The sequence below is a fragment of the Nelumbo nucifera genome, chromosome 3 (assembly GCF_055504915.1).
Source record: "Nelumbo nucifera cultivar China Antique chromosome 3, China Antique-T2T, whole genome shotgun sequence".
Taxonomy (NCBI): domain Eukaryota; kingdom Viridiplantae; phylum Streptophyta; class Magnoliopsida; order Proteales; family Nelumbonaceae; genus Nelumbo; species Nelumbo nucifera.
The window spans coordinates 35,336,182-35,349,312 of NC_142651.1; the positions used below are offsets into that span (position 1 = coordinate 35,336,182).

General features: G+C 36.3%; 1 protein-coding gene across 7 annotated transcripts in view; it reads right to left on the bottom strand.

Moving 5' to 3' along the window:
• Positions 1-3,685: 3,685 nt before the first annotated feature.
• The window catches only part of LOC104592889 (exocyst complex component SEC8-like), a 186,147-nt gene continuing 176,701 nt past the window's right edge, over positions 3,686-13,131 (bottom strand). For 6 of the 7 annotated variants that reach the window (XM_010252442.3, XM_010252424.3, XM_019197134.2 and 3 more), the window contains 7 exons: positions 12,945-13,125; positions 12,751-12,828; positions 11,690-11,791; positions 11,375-11,449; positions 4,353-4,448; positions 4,225-4,274; positions 3,686-4,147 (listed from right to left, as the gene is read on the bottom strand). In XM_010252442.3, coding sequence (XP_010250744.1) covers positions 4,060-4,147; positions 4,225-4,274; positions 4,353-4,448; positions 11,375-11,449; positions 11,690-11,791; positions 12,751-12,828; positions 12,945-13,125 — 670 coding nt within the window. In that variant the 3' untranslated portion in view covers positions 3,686-4,059. Of the gene's footprint in view, positions 4,148-4,224; positions 4,275-4,352; positions 4,449-11,374; positions 11,450-11,689; positions 11,792-12,750; positions 12,829-12,944; positions 13,126-13,131 lie in introns of those variants that run through there. The other variant, XM_088901519.1, reaches the window with a different exon arrangement.

Below are 13,131 nucleotides of genomic sequence, written 5' to 3' on the forward strand. Positions count from 1 at the left end.
CCCAGGTTGCATTTACAACCCAGATTAAGGAATTGGTTTGTTCTTATAATTTTTACATATATATTTGAAGATGCACATTAGAAAATAGAAACAAGGCTCCACCTCACATAAAGCATTTAATTGTAGTTTGATATAAAGCAGTGAAACACCCCCTTTTTTTTTTGCATCATAAGGCTACACAATGGGGGGTATCCCATCCCCATCCCCTTAACCTCCTAACCCTGGTGGCAGCGGGACTTGATCATAGTCTTTGCTATAACAAGTTGGAGATCCTACCAATTGAGACACCACCAGTTGGTTAAAAGTTGGGGTGCAACATGAGGATTTCCCAGGAGGTCATCCATCCCAGTGAGTCACCTTTGTTTTAAATTGGTTAGTGATGCCTTAGACAAGTAAAATGCCTCTTGAAGAGAATTTAGTGAAGTGCAATAATGCTTTAAGCCTTCACTGTTCTTTCTAAAAAAAATCAAATAAACCACAAGATTCAAAAGGGGTTAAGCCCTTGTTTGAGAACACTTATAAGTACTTCTTTTAAGAGATGAGACTACACATTAAGTAGTTATTAAGTGGTTTTATGTGTTTGGTAAAAAAAGTGGGGAAGAAGTACTTATTAAAAAGTAACATGAAATTAGTTTTTTTTTTTTTTTTTTTTTTTTTTCAGAGCACTTCTTAAAGAAGTACTTCTCCAAAAAAATGGGATGAACTAGTCCCTAATATTTTTTTGTAATACCTAAAGTACCCCCATGCAAGGGTTATACCTCCATCTCTTCTCTTTCGAACATATCTACCAGGTAACACCGCACCCAGTTATAGGCCCATTGGCGACAATTAGCGATGAGGAAAAGTGACCAGCGGACCTGTTGTTTGGCCACTTTCTTCTATTATAAGGCCGACATACGAGTTAAGTAAGTTCCCTTTTGATTTGCAACCTCTGGTTAATGGAACTGATGGTGAAGCTCCGTTGAACTGGTCCCATTAGAACTCTTAAGACCCATCCCGTTAGCTTCCGCTTGGAGCTTTGATTGTCGCATGCTTTTGTTTAAGGAAGATAACTGCTAGAGAATAGACCTGCGTTTTTTTTTTTTTTTCTGTTTTTCTCTTTCATGATTTTTCTTCTCTAATGTTTACAATTCAGAAGGGAACTGGTGGTGAAGCTCTGCTGAACCGGTCCCATTAGAACTCTTAAGACCCAACCCGTCCCATCATAGCTTCCCCTTGGAGCTTTGATTGTCGCATGCTTTTGCTTATTAAGGAAGACAACTGCCTGCGTTTTTTTTTTTTTTTCTGTTTCTCTGTCAATGATTTTTATTCTCTAATGTTTACAATAGAGTGCTGTTCACTTATTGTGTTTATTGTGAACAGCACAATAAACACAATAGTGTGTTCACTTATTCTCTAATGTTTACAATAGAGTGCTGTTCTCTAATGATTTTTATTCTCTAATGTTTACATGGTCCTAGGTTTCAGATCTCATTTTACTAGATTGGTGTTTATTGTGTTTATTATGTTGAAAGATTCGTATGAAGATGGTTATCAGCTTGTTTGTCATCATTCCAATTGTAGGAATACCAATAGAAGATTTTGTGGGCTTTGAAACTTAAATTGTGAAAAAAGATGTTAGTTATCTTTTGATTATTATTATTATTATTATTAATTGGGTCTACATGGTGATTCACGTGTGAATCTATATGGGCTCTCAATTGTCATGATGTGAGGTCCACGTGGAGTGAGGGCTAAAATTGTCATTTGTGTCAATATAAGCACTTATGGGGAAAGTAACTTACCAAACATCCCCACCCTAATAAATGTTTAAAAACATAATAAGTGATTTGACAATTAGGTTACCAAATAGCCTTAAGTGGTTGTTAAAATAAGTACTTCTAAGAAATAAGGTTCAAAGTATCAACACGTATCGGTTGATACGTATCATTCTGGGACCCCTCCGATATGCCCCTACAATGGGTGTATTGAGGGTCTGATCAGGGGGTGGAGGAGCCCTAAATCGGACCCTTGAACCGGTTGCGAAAAAAAAACACAAGAAAAAGCAATATTGATTCGCCCAATACGCCCCTACCAACGTATTGGGCGTATCAATATTTTGGACCTTGTAACAACCACTTAATCATCAAACATGGCCTAAGAAGGATGAAAGAGGGCATGCTTGCTAGCTAATGGCCATATAACATCTTAAAAATTGTTGATGAAGCTAAGTTATTTTTACAGAAGTATAACTTTATTTTGAAAAATATCAGTTTCATTAGAATTTCTGAGATACATATCATTATCACTACAATAAGTGTGCATGTGCTCTGCATGTAACAATTTTTTATGATTATGGTGATAGTAAATAAAATGTTTCTAACATTTTTTTTACATTTTTTATATTCCTATGTCTATAAAAAATAATTTTATTTGTCAAACATATTTTTGTTTAATATGGTGAAATATATGATATTAGAGATGTACCTAGATGTTTTCTACATTTTTTTTTGTATTTTTTTGTACTTGTGTGTGTTTTTATTTTTATTATTATTTAATTATAACATTAATCGGATTGATACATTTGCCCCAAATAGTTTTGAATTTGCATTTTATTTCTATCATCAATAAAAAACAGTTTTTCTTTGTCATATTTATTTTTCTTTAATATGATTAATTAATATAGGATTCTATGAAAGAATAGAAATTAATACCCTAAATATAAGACTTAATGAGAGGAAATTGAATGAGGAGGAATGTACTAGTTCAAATTAAAGTTTGCACCTCACACATGGAGAGAGACCAAATTCAAAAATAAGGGTATTCTAGTTAGGAATAGGATTTAATAGGAGTTAATACTTTAAAAATAAGAGTTAATAAGAGGGATTTGAATGATGAGAATAGTGGTTATTCAAATGACATTTCTGTCCCTACAATTAAAGAGGGACCAAATTAAAAAAGTTAGGATATTAGTCAAACAAAAGTTCCACATATTCAAACTTTTAATTGTAGTATAGACTTGTAATTGATAAATATTAATTATTTGAGTAAAAAATATTAATTAATAAAACAAATTGTTTTGCTTTTTTTTTTATTTCTGTAAATTATGAATAAAAGTAAAAAAAGAAAAACACTTTTGACACAAAATTTTGATGGATTAATGGATTTGATAGATCATTCATAGATCTATCTTAAAATTCTTCATACCATCACAACCATTTAATCGATACAAATTGGACATGGCAGGCATGATATGGATGATACCATTACCAACCAATGTTTTAAGACTTGGATCGGAGTAAAAATTGGAATGCTCTCCAGCTCCCGGTTTAACTCCGCTTGCTGGATGGATCTGAGTAAGTGCCGGCAGTCTCGCCTTATTTCTGAGTGTACAAGAGCAAGTCTTCGTGAGCGACAGCAGCTCGTAGCGGCCTTGCCAGTCTAGTCTAGTAGGTCTGTCAGCTAGTTAACCAGGAGATTTGCCCGTCCAACCCACCAAAACCGTCATTTAACCAGGACTTGGAAAGGTCTACCGGTTCCCGGTTTTCATGGTCCAACCATCTGGTCAGGACCGAGTCTTAAAACATTGATACCAATATGCGCATGTGTAAGAAATGGGGCTATTCCATTTCATTCCACACATGCCACATGCTAGTCTCTATAGAAATATTTTTTTTTTTGAAAATAGTCTCGAGAGAAATAGATATGTCCTGTATCAGGTCGTATTATGTCAATCTTTTAAACCTTAGCCGTGCTACACATTCCACTTAATATGAATATGTTCTCAAACGTGATAATTAATAGGGTGTACATTAAACAAATGAACTCACATAGACAAAATGATATTGTATACAATGAATTCTACTTGCGAAAAATCATCCACATCCAAAAAATAAGCAATATGTACTCATTGCATCAAACGGCAGTACTGACCGTCGAGCAGTGCCATGGAGCGATTGCTGCTGCTTATCCCACCATCTTTAGGAAGACATAACTGGATCTTAGAAAACACTCGGTCCATAACCCTACCATGGGGGCCCGACTAGATCCCTGCATATAGATCCATCTAACAAAGAAAGGTTAATGGGAAAGAATCTCTGACACCCGTTCCCCTGCATCAACAGGGATCTCTCTGCCTGGAACCTTGACCTTTAGAAGACTAGAATACCTGTTACGACCGATGTATATTATTAACAAATATTTTCCAACATATATGCTAGACAACTACCAATTTCATCAACTTACTCTGCTGCTGTGAACAAGTATTTATGGTCAGTAATGAAGGCAAGTAAGGCCTGCAAACAGAAGAAGTATGATCTCCAGTAAGGGGCAGAAGAGAAACATTTCTTTATAAAGTATAAGTAACTACTTGCCTCAAATGGCAAGTTTAGAAGTTCATAGTAGGTTCGAACACGATCTAATCTCTGTTGGATGGCTTCACTATCAATTGAGGGGATAGCTGCAAGTGCCTGCAATATAATAGTAATTAGAAAATATTGGTGTTTTTTCAACCAACAAAATTACAGAAGTTGCTAGTTTTTGGCTCCCCTGCCCAATCGTGGAATTTTATTTTGCTGTATATAGACTTTTTTGAAGAATAATTAGAACAGATGTTTAAAATATCTATAGCCAAAGCCAAGGACTAAAACTGTATCCCCTCTACACCCAAAGCAGATTGCCAATTATAAACAAAATCTCTACATCTGAAAGTTTTGGAATCATGAAAAGTCAACTCCCAATCCACAAAAGCACTCCTAACAAAACTTCATAAGCGCACCGAAGGCCTTTTGCCAACTATCAAGAATTCTTCTTTCTTCTTTCCAAATTGCTACAAGTAGCAAATGAACCATGGCCTATAGTGCCAATCCATTTAACCCAAACTCTACTCCCTCTCATGTGCCCCAAATACTACCTGCTTCCATAATTTCAGTTAACTCCTTTAGAAAGAGTGATGTACAAGGAAAACATAAACAGAATATTTAGCTCCTCTTTACATAAATTTTCTCATATTTGGCCCAGCAAGTATATGCTTGAGATTATAGAGGCATTTAATGAACAATGAATTTCAAACTGCAAAGGCTCCTTGAAGTGAAAAGAATTATAATATGCAAGCCTCTCAAAAAATAAATCATTTTGAGAGAAGACTTTCAGAATGTATGGATGACATCAGCAGCAATACCAGGCAACCACCTTGAATCTTAGAGAGATTTTGTCAGTTGATTGTCTATGAGGTATATAGCTTTTTTGGATTTTTTTACTCTGAAAATAGAAAAAAATCAGCTTCAGGTTTGTCCAACTGTAGATTCCATCAGGGGAAAGTTTGACCCATGGCATACTTATTTATTAGTAAAATTTGATTTCAAATTTTTGGGAGCAATATTTATTTTTCTGGATACCCTTTCCACTTCATACTTACTGCTCACTCTATTTAGAAAGTTCCGGGCTGTTTCATCAATTACAGCGCACAGCAGGAAATATAGAAATTAACTGGTCTTAGAAATAAAATTTTCACTGCTCAGAAAATAAAACACCACTGAGCCAGACCACTTCTGGTCTCTCTCAAAAATTCATTAGGGTCAGATATTATCAGCCAAACACATCCAAAACTCACACACATCATCACTCAATCCAGAAAACCTTAACAATATTTTCCATGATTTTTCACATGTAAAATGTAAAAAATAATAAAAATCTGCATCAAAGCATCCAAAAGTATTGAGTAATAGTTCACCCAATATGGTGTCCAGGTCAGGCACATTTTCCCTGCTGAGTATGCTGGATCTTATCAACTCAAAGTTGGGTCTAAGATGTATAAGAAAGTGCATGATCTTCCTTTGGTCAAAATGCCTTTTCATAGTTGTCACACAACAATCAGTCATTGTGGCCCTAAGATGAACAAGTTCATATTCTGTCCATAGATTAACAAAACCAGCACAATATTCTTGTATTCTTCTCTCCCCTTGAGTGTATGAGAATATGTCCATTTCAATATGATATTGTCTGGACATATTTGACTGCTGATACACCTTCTCAAGGTAGTCACACATCTCCTTAGCAGTTTTCGGGCCCCTCATAGGGATAGCTACATCGACAGTGACCGAACTTAATATCCAGGAAACTATTTGGGCATTACTGATTTTCCACTGTTTCAGCCCTTTAGCATCTGTAGCATCAGGAATGGTTTTGGTACCACCCAGATAGCCCCACATACCCTTCCTTTCAACAAGAAATTGGAAATGGAATTTCTAGAGAGCATAGTTTGTTCCATCGAATTTCACAGATATGATGTCACTCCTTTTAGATCCCATATTTAGTCAAGAAACCAAAGAAAGACTATAGAAAAGACAATAACAATCACCAAAAGTCAAGAGGAATACCTTGAGAAGGAGATAATAATCACTGGGAATCACTGAGACCCTTAGAGTAAGAAAACAAAGTCTGAAACCTCAGTCGAAAAATCAACAGTCCAAAAAAGGAAACTGTAAGTAGCAGCCGCCCAAGGAAGAGGATCAAAACCCCTTCAAAACTTCACCAAATCAAGAGATATTTGTACATCAGAGAGATCTGGTCTAGGTGACACCAGATCTGAAGTTTGTCCCTGATATGAGATCTCCCAAGAGAGATCTAATGAAATCTCTCCTGCAGAGTTCGAACTCTGTCTGTACAGCAGGTAGGGTTGATAAAAAACAGTCCTATTCACTCCACCAGTTGAACGGTTCAGTAGATCTCAGTAGAGAGATAAGATTACTACCCACAGAAAGTGACAAAGAAGCAAGAATAAAATCAGAGAGCAACCTGCTCTGATACCATGTCGATTCTAGTTTAAGAAGAGAAGAGACAAGAGAGTCACACGAAAATGGATGGATGTGTACAGTCCCACACGCCCAGAAAAGATATTTATATATTACTGTGCGAATGGACAGTTCTGTCCTTACAAGTGTAGAATATATACAGTAATGAACAAAGAGAAATACAAAAGAGCCAAATAAAAGAAAGTAAAATTACAAAGTTACCCCTCATCTTCTCTACATTCGGAATATATCCTCAGTGCTCAGTTTTAATGGCGGTTAGACAGCCTAGACTCTAGGATACAATGAGATACACCACTCATAGAGCAAAATCAAACCTCCAATAGTGTGTCTCAGAGAAAAGCAGCAGTAAATAGTTGAGTAGCAGCAACATTCTCTTTGTATTTTTCTGTTTAGATATATGGAGTTGTATCAAGAAAGAGACCTAAATAGACTCTAACAGGTTGGGCAGTTACAACACCACCACTCACAATAAACACCATTAAATCCATGATTCAAAGCCATCCCACTAAAACCACTCTTCCATTACAATAGTAAGGGCAAGAAACAAAAGAAAAAATGAAAACAAAGGAGCCACATGAAAGGGCTGCCAAGATGTGCACACACATAGCACAACATGGCGCAGTGGGTGTGTGAAAGCCCAGCCCAACCTGGACTGGCCCGGCCTGGCCTGTGTGCTAGGCTGCTAGCACATGCAGTGTCTCACCACTAGCCCAAAACAAATACTATTCCACATTGGCACACTCCAACTTATAAGCTCTAGGAAACTTTGTTTCCTAGGCAATGTGGGACAAGGGATCACTTCTTTAGGAGAAATCATGAGAAGCAAAGTAAAAGACAAGCTACTTTTTAGAAAAGACAACAAAGAAAAAGACAAAAGAGAAATTTGTCCATGTGGATAGACTTCAAGAAAAGGTACAAAGGAAAAGAAAAAGAGGAATAAGATTTTCTACAATGCTTGCCTAATTGACATGACTGGCACTCCAACTATGTAACAAAAAGAGACCAAAATAACTTAGGAAACAATGTTTCAAGAGATATAAAGGACAAATGACCTAATCAGTAGTATCAAAGAATCCAAGTCCTCCTTCACTACTATTTTATGTCATTCATCTTGAGTTTCTTGGCCTGTTGACTACAATAGGTTTCCTTCTGACAATATCTCTTTTTTGCCATCTTTATCTTCCATAGATATTTCTAGGACTTGTAAGTCTGTTAGTTCTGTTAGTATGTAGGTGCAGGGGTCTTTTAGTTTTTTCTTATTCCTTTTATTGTAAAGCTGTCACCTTAAGAATAAATAGAAATAGTAGCACCAGTAGCTCATTCTTTTGGTGTCTTCTACTTCTTCTTCTTCTTTTATCTTCTTGGATTACATGGTATGAGAACAGGGATCTGGGCTCTAAAAATATTCAGATCATGATTTCTCAGCTAGAACCTACCTTTTTTTGACCGGGAAAGGAGAAAACTTCAACTGGACTGATCTACACTTCTTTTTTTTTTTTTTCCTTTTTTTTCTTCTCTCTTGATCGTTGCACCAGGAAGAGGTTCCTGTGGCACTTGTGGTGACAGGTGAATGCAGTAAATAGATTTTTTGAGGTGTGGACCTTCCTTTTTTGTACTATGGATCATGGGATCCTTTTCTACTTCAGGTATGTACTGTTTCATTCAAGCAGAAAGTGTGCAGTGAGATGTGAATGCCACAGTTGGAGTTTTGGGGACTGTCTCTTTTTTATGAAGTGTAAGGGCAAGGTATTTATTCGGCTAGGGTTTCCAGATCTCCATTATTGCTGAGTTTATTGTTTGGGTGTGCTGTCATATCGTTTTTGATCAGTTTGATCTGTTACAGCTTAGTGGCTCTTGTGTGAGGTGTGTGGAACCCTGTTTTTTCTTGAGAGACCAGCAATGAGTGGTTGTCTAATGGCTAGTGAAGACTCAATACCATATAGTGTCACTTCCTCTCAAGGAAACCTCAAAGGAGGGATGGACAGTATGAGTTTTTCTTTTTTTTTTTATGACTATAGCTCCCTTGGATGGGTTAAATTACTTGGAGTGGTCTGAAAGGCTGGTTACATGAATGGGAAGCTTAAAGAACCTAAATCTGGTTCGGTTGAACATGATAGGTGGGATTAGGAGAATAGTATGGTGATGTCTTGCCTTTTGGGTTCTATGTTACCCCATGCGAGGAGGAACTTTATGTGGGCTGATACTGCTTGTGAGATTTGGGAACAAGCTAAGTTTACCTACTCAGAATACAGACACTATGCTAAGATATATCAACTTCAGGCAGAATCTTATACCTGCAGACAAGGGGATCTAGTTTGTTCCCCACCTTGTGTCCCTTTCCATTAACACCCTGGATCTTTGTGAAGAAAAGTAGAAGAAGCTGAAAGGTTTCAGCAATAGAGGAGAGGAGAAAAGAAAAGAGAGTGGGATGTCGCCAGAATTGAATAGATCTGGCCACCAACCCCTCTTGATTTATATACTTAAAATAAAAGAATGAAAGATTACAAGAATACCCTTAGTAGGGCGGCTACTTTAAGTAGCTGAACAGTCACAACATAAAGTAACATAAAATAATGGGCCTAAGGCCCAATAACTTCCTAAATTAACAACTTAAATAAAAAATAAAAGCTGGGCCCAATAACTTAAAATCGGCCCAATCTCAACACTCCCCCTCAAGTTGGGAGTAAATGTCACACATTCCCAACTTGCGTAGATTGTTCTCCAGCTTGTTTCTTGCAACACCTCTTGTAAGAACATCAGCAAGCTGCAAATCAGAAGCAATGTATGGGAGACAAACTTCCCTTGAAGTCACCCTTTCTCTTATGAAATGTCTGTTCACTTCAATGTGCTTTGTCCTGTCATGCTGAATTGGGTTGTGGGCAATGTTAATTGCCGCCTGATTATCACAGTACAACATCATAGGTTCTTCTGCCTCAATACCAATTTCTCCTAACAAGGAACGAATCCAGAGAAGCTCTAAAACTCCATGTGCCATGGCTTTGTATTCAGCTTCTACACTTGCTCTTGCCACAACTGTTTGTTTCTTACTTTTCCACAAAACTAAATTACCCCCAACAAGAGTGCAAACTCCTGATGTAGATCTCCTGTCATCAAGGCATCTTGCCCAATCAACATCTGTGTAAGCCTCTAGCTTCAACTGTCCATGGTCAGCAAATAGTATGCCTCTGCCTGGGTGTCCCTTCAGATAAGCAAGAATCCTGTCAACAACCTCCCAATGTTGAACTCGTGGGACATGCATGTATTGACTCACCACACTCACTGCATAGGAGATGTTTGGTCTTGTCGTACATAAATATAGTAGCTTCCCCACAAGTCTCTGATATCTCCCAATGTCCTTTACTAGCTCACCTTTTGATCCATTAATTCTGTGGTTCTGATCAATAGGAGTACTGGCTGCCTTTGTTCCAAGTTTCCCTGTTTCTTGTAAAAGGTCCAGAATATACTTCCTCTGAGAAATAAAAATTCCATGCTTTGATCTTGCAACCTCAATGCCCAAGAAATACCTCAGCTCCCCAAGATCCTTAATTTCAAATTCTCTATGCAAATTCTTCTTCAAACTATCAATCTCACTTAGGTCATTTCCTGTAACTACAATGTCATCCACATAAACAATCAGATCTGGCCGCCAACCCCTCTTGATTTATATACTTAAAATAAAAGAATGAAAGATTACAAGAATACCCTTAGTACTTTAAGTAGCTGAACAGTTACAACTTAAAATAACATAAACTAATGGGCCTAAAGCCCTATAACTTCCTAACTTAACAACTTAAATAAAAAATAAAAGCTGGGCCCAATAACTTAAAATCGGCCCAATCACAACACTTGCCACTTCATTAGAGATCAGTTCCTTGGAGGACATAGAGATTGCTTGTTCTAGAAATAGTTTCTTATTGACAAACTGATGCCTGCACCATGACATCAATTTGAGAAGGGGGGGGTGTAGATAATCTTAGATATGATTGTGTAATTTTGGTGTGTTCTCCATTATTTATGGGTTGGGAGTATGGATGTATCATGTACACATTGCATCATTGTGTACAAATTTGTTTTTGTCTTTGTAAAAGGACATAATTATCTTTTCTCACATTTTGCCTCATTAATATAAAGTTATTCTTTTGGGCATAGTCTGACATTAGTTACACCCAAAGAGATCTGTTTATATATTCGGTTTGAACTGCTTTTTACATAGATACATTATTGATTACAAACAAAAAGAGGTACATGCAAAATATAAGCTTGTAGTTGTAAAACATTGGCTCTTAATATCCCTAAAGCACAAAGATAATTTTACAATCCTTTGACAAAACCAAAGTTGGAAATATCTCCAGTATTTGTAATATATCTAAACCAGTCCCTTGGTGGTCCCTTGTGTGTGTATACAAACAAAAAGTTCCAAGAACCGGAAATTGTTCCAATTCCCAAAATGTTAGTGACTTTCACACTATGCACAAAGATTTTTTATGCAGAAATTTCAAAACATTAGCAAACAAAATATTGTATGTAATTATAAAAAAGGAATCATAATAATACCAAATTGAATATCTACAAATGAAACCTACCTGCTCCAATGCAATTGAATTTCGGCATATCTGCTGAACGCCAAAAAGGTTGATAGATTTCATTTCCACTAAAGCCTGGCAAGATAATTTACATTTTGTATTATGAGTAGGGAGTTGTGACTAAAGAACTAATCTATGTTGTCCATATACAAGGATACAGCTAGATATGGTGTTGGATATGGAATTTATACTTAAAATTGAAGTATCCAACATGATAAAGCACCCTTGTACAAGTATCTGGGTATCATAAAAACTAATTACTCTATAAATGTAACTAGAATATTCAATTAAAAGCAAAGCAACATAAAAAGAAACCTTAATCGATGCATGTGCTGCAACACTGCATATTCCACCAAATATATACTTCCTCCTTACTTTTGCAACAAAAGGAGCCATCTCCTCATCTCTGCGTGTTATCTATAAATAAAAAGTGAAATAATAATTAATTAAATTCTCAAAGGAATGTTACCTTTGAAAAACTCAATTAGAAATCTGATATTTCTTAAACAATGGAACACACAAGATAATTTATTCAGCAAAAGGGCATTGATAATTTCTGCATGTTAAACTAGAACTTTCCTCAGAAGGTACTGTTTATACATGATGAGTATATGGATTTTCTTGGTTAGTGTTATTTGTGTTTCTATTATATTAGAAAGGTGTATAATAGTTCATTCTGTTTTTGTTACATAAGCAGGGGTATTAGAGGAAATTCCGTTTTGCCACTTAAGCAGGATTGTCTTGTAATCTTGCACAGAGGTATGCCTAATTGGAACAGTGGATTTTTCTCTCCAATTGGTGGGGTCCCTTTTCTCTTAAATTGTGAGTCCTTAGACCATTTCTCACCATCTAAACCCATATGCCATGCCATCTACCTAAAATTTTCAAAACCATCTTCATCTTGATTTCTACACGAAAAAAATGCATTCAAGCTGTTTACAAGAAACATGTCATATGAAGAAACTGATTTGAAAACTGTGACTAGTGTCAGTTTAGATCGTATGCCTTTGAATCTCTAACTCCATGATGGTCCAGAAGAAGAGCCCATTAATTATTGGGGACAAGATAGCAGTTTTTACTTTTTAGTATGAGGAGAAACATATTTATCAAACTGCACCCTCACCCCTCAGAAAAAAAAAATTAGGGTTCTGCACATAGAAAAGATTTTTATCATTAAGCTACACCTTTAATAAATAAGAATCGATACATTTATTTATTTTAAACTCCATGATAATTAGAAAAGTAACCATTGACATCAAATATATGGAAATTCACATGAACATTTCCAACAGTGTGACTTTCCCCAATAAAGATGAAAGAAAAGGACAATGGCAAAATACATACACACACAAAAGAGAGGAAGAAAATAGTCAAACCTGTGCATTAAGTGAAATAACAAAATCATCTGGTTCTTCTGCATCTTGATCATCCAAGTAGTCCCTAGTCATCATTTCCTGTTAGAATTGAAAGATTCATTTTTTTTTCTATTCCTCCAGGGAGATTTGATCACATGAATTTTATTTTGAAAAGTACACAAATGTGTACTAACTACTTAAGAGTATAACAAAACCTGCATATGAAATATAGTCTCCAATTGCATCTCTACATGTAGAACCTTCAGGCAGTCAATTGCTAGTTTCCTATACTCTTCAGCAAATGATTCCAAATCTCTGGGAGGAATGCTGCTGGTCCTTGTATGCCGATGGGCCTCATCTACTTGCATTGATGATATTAGGGACGTTTGCCCAAGCCTAAAT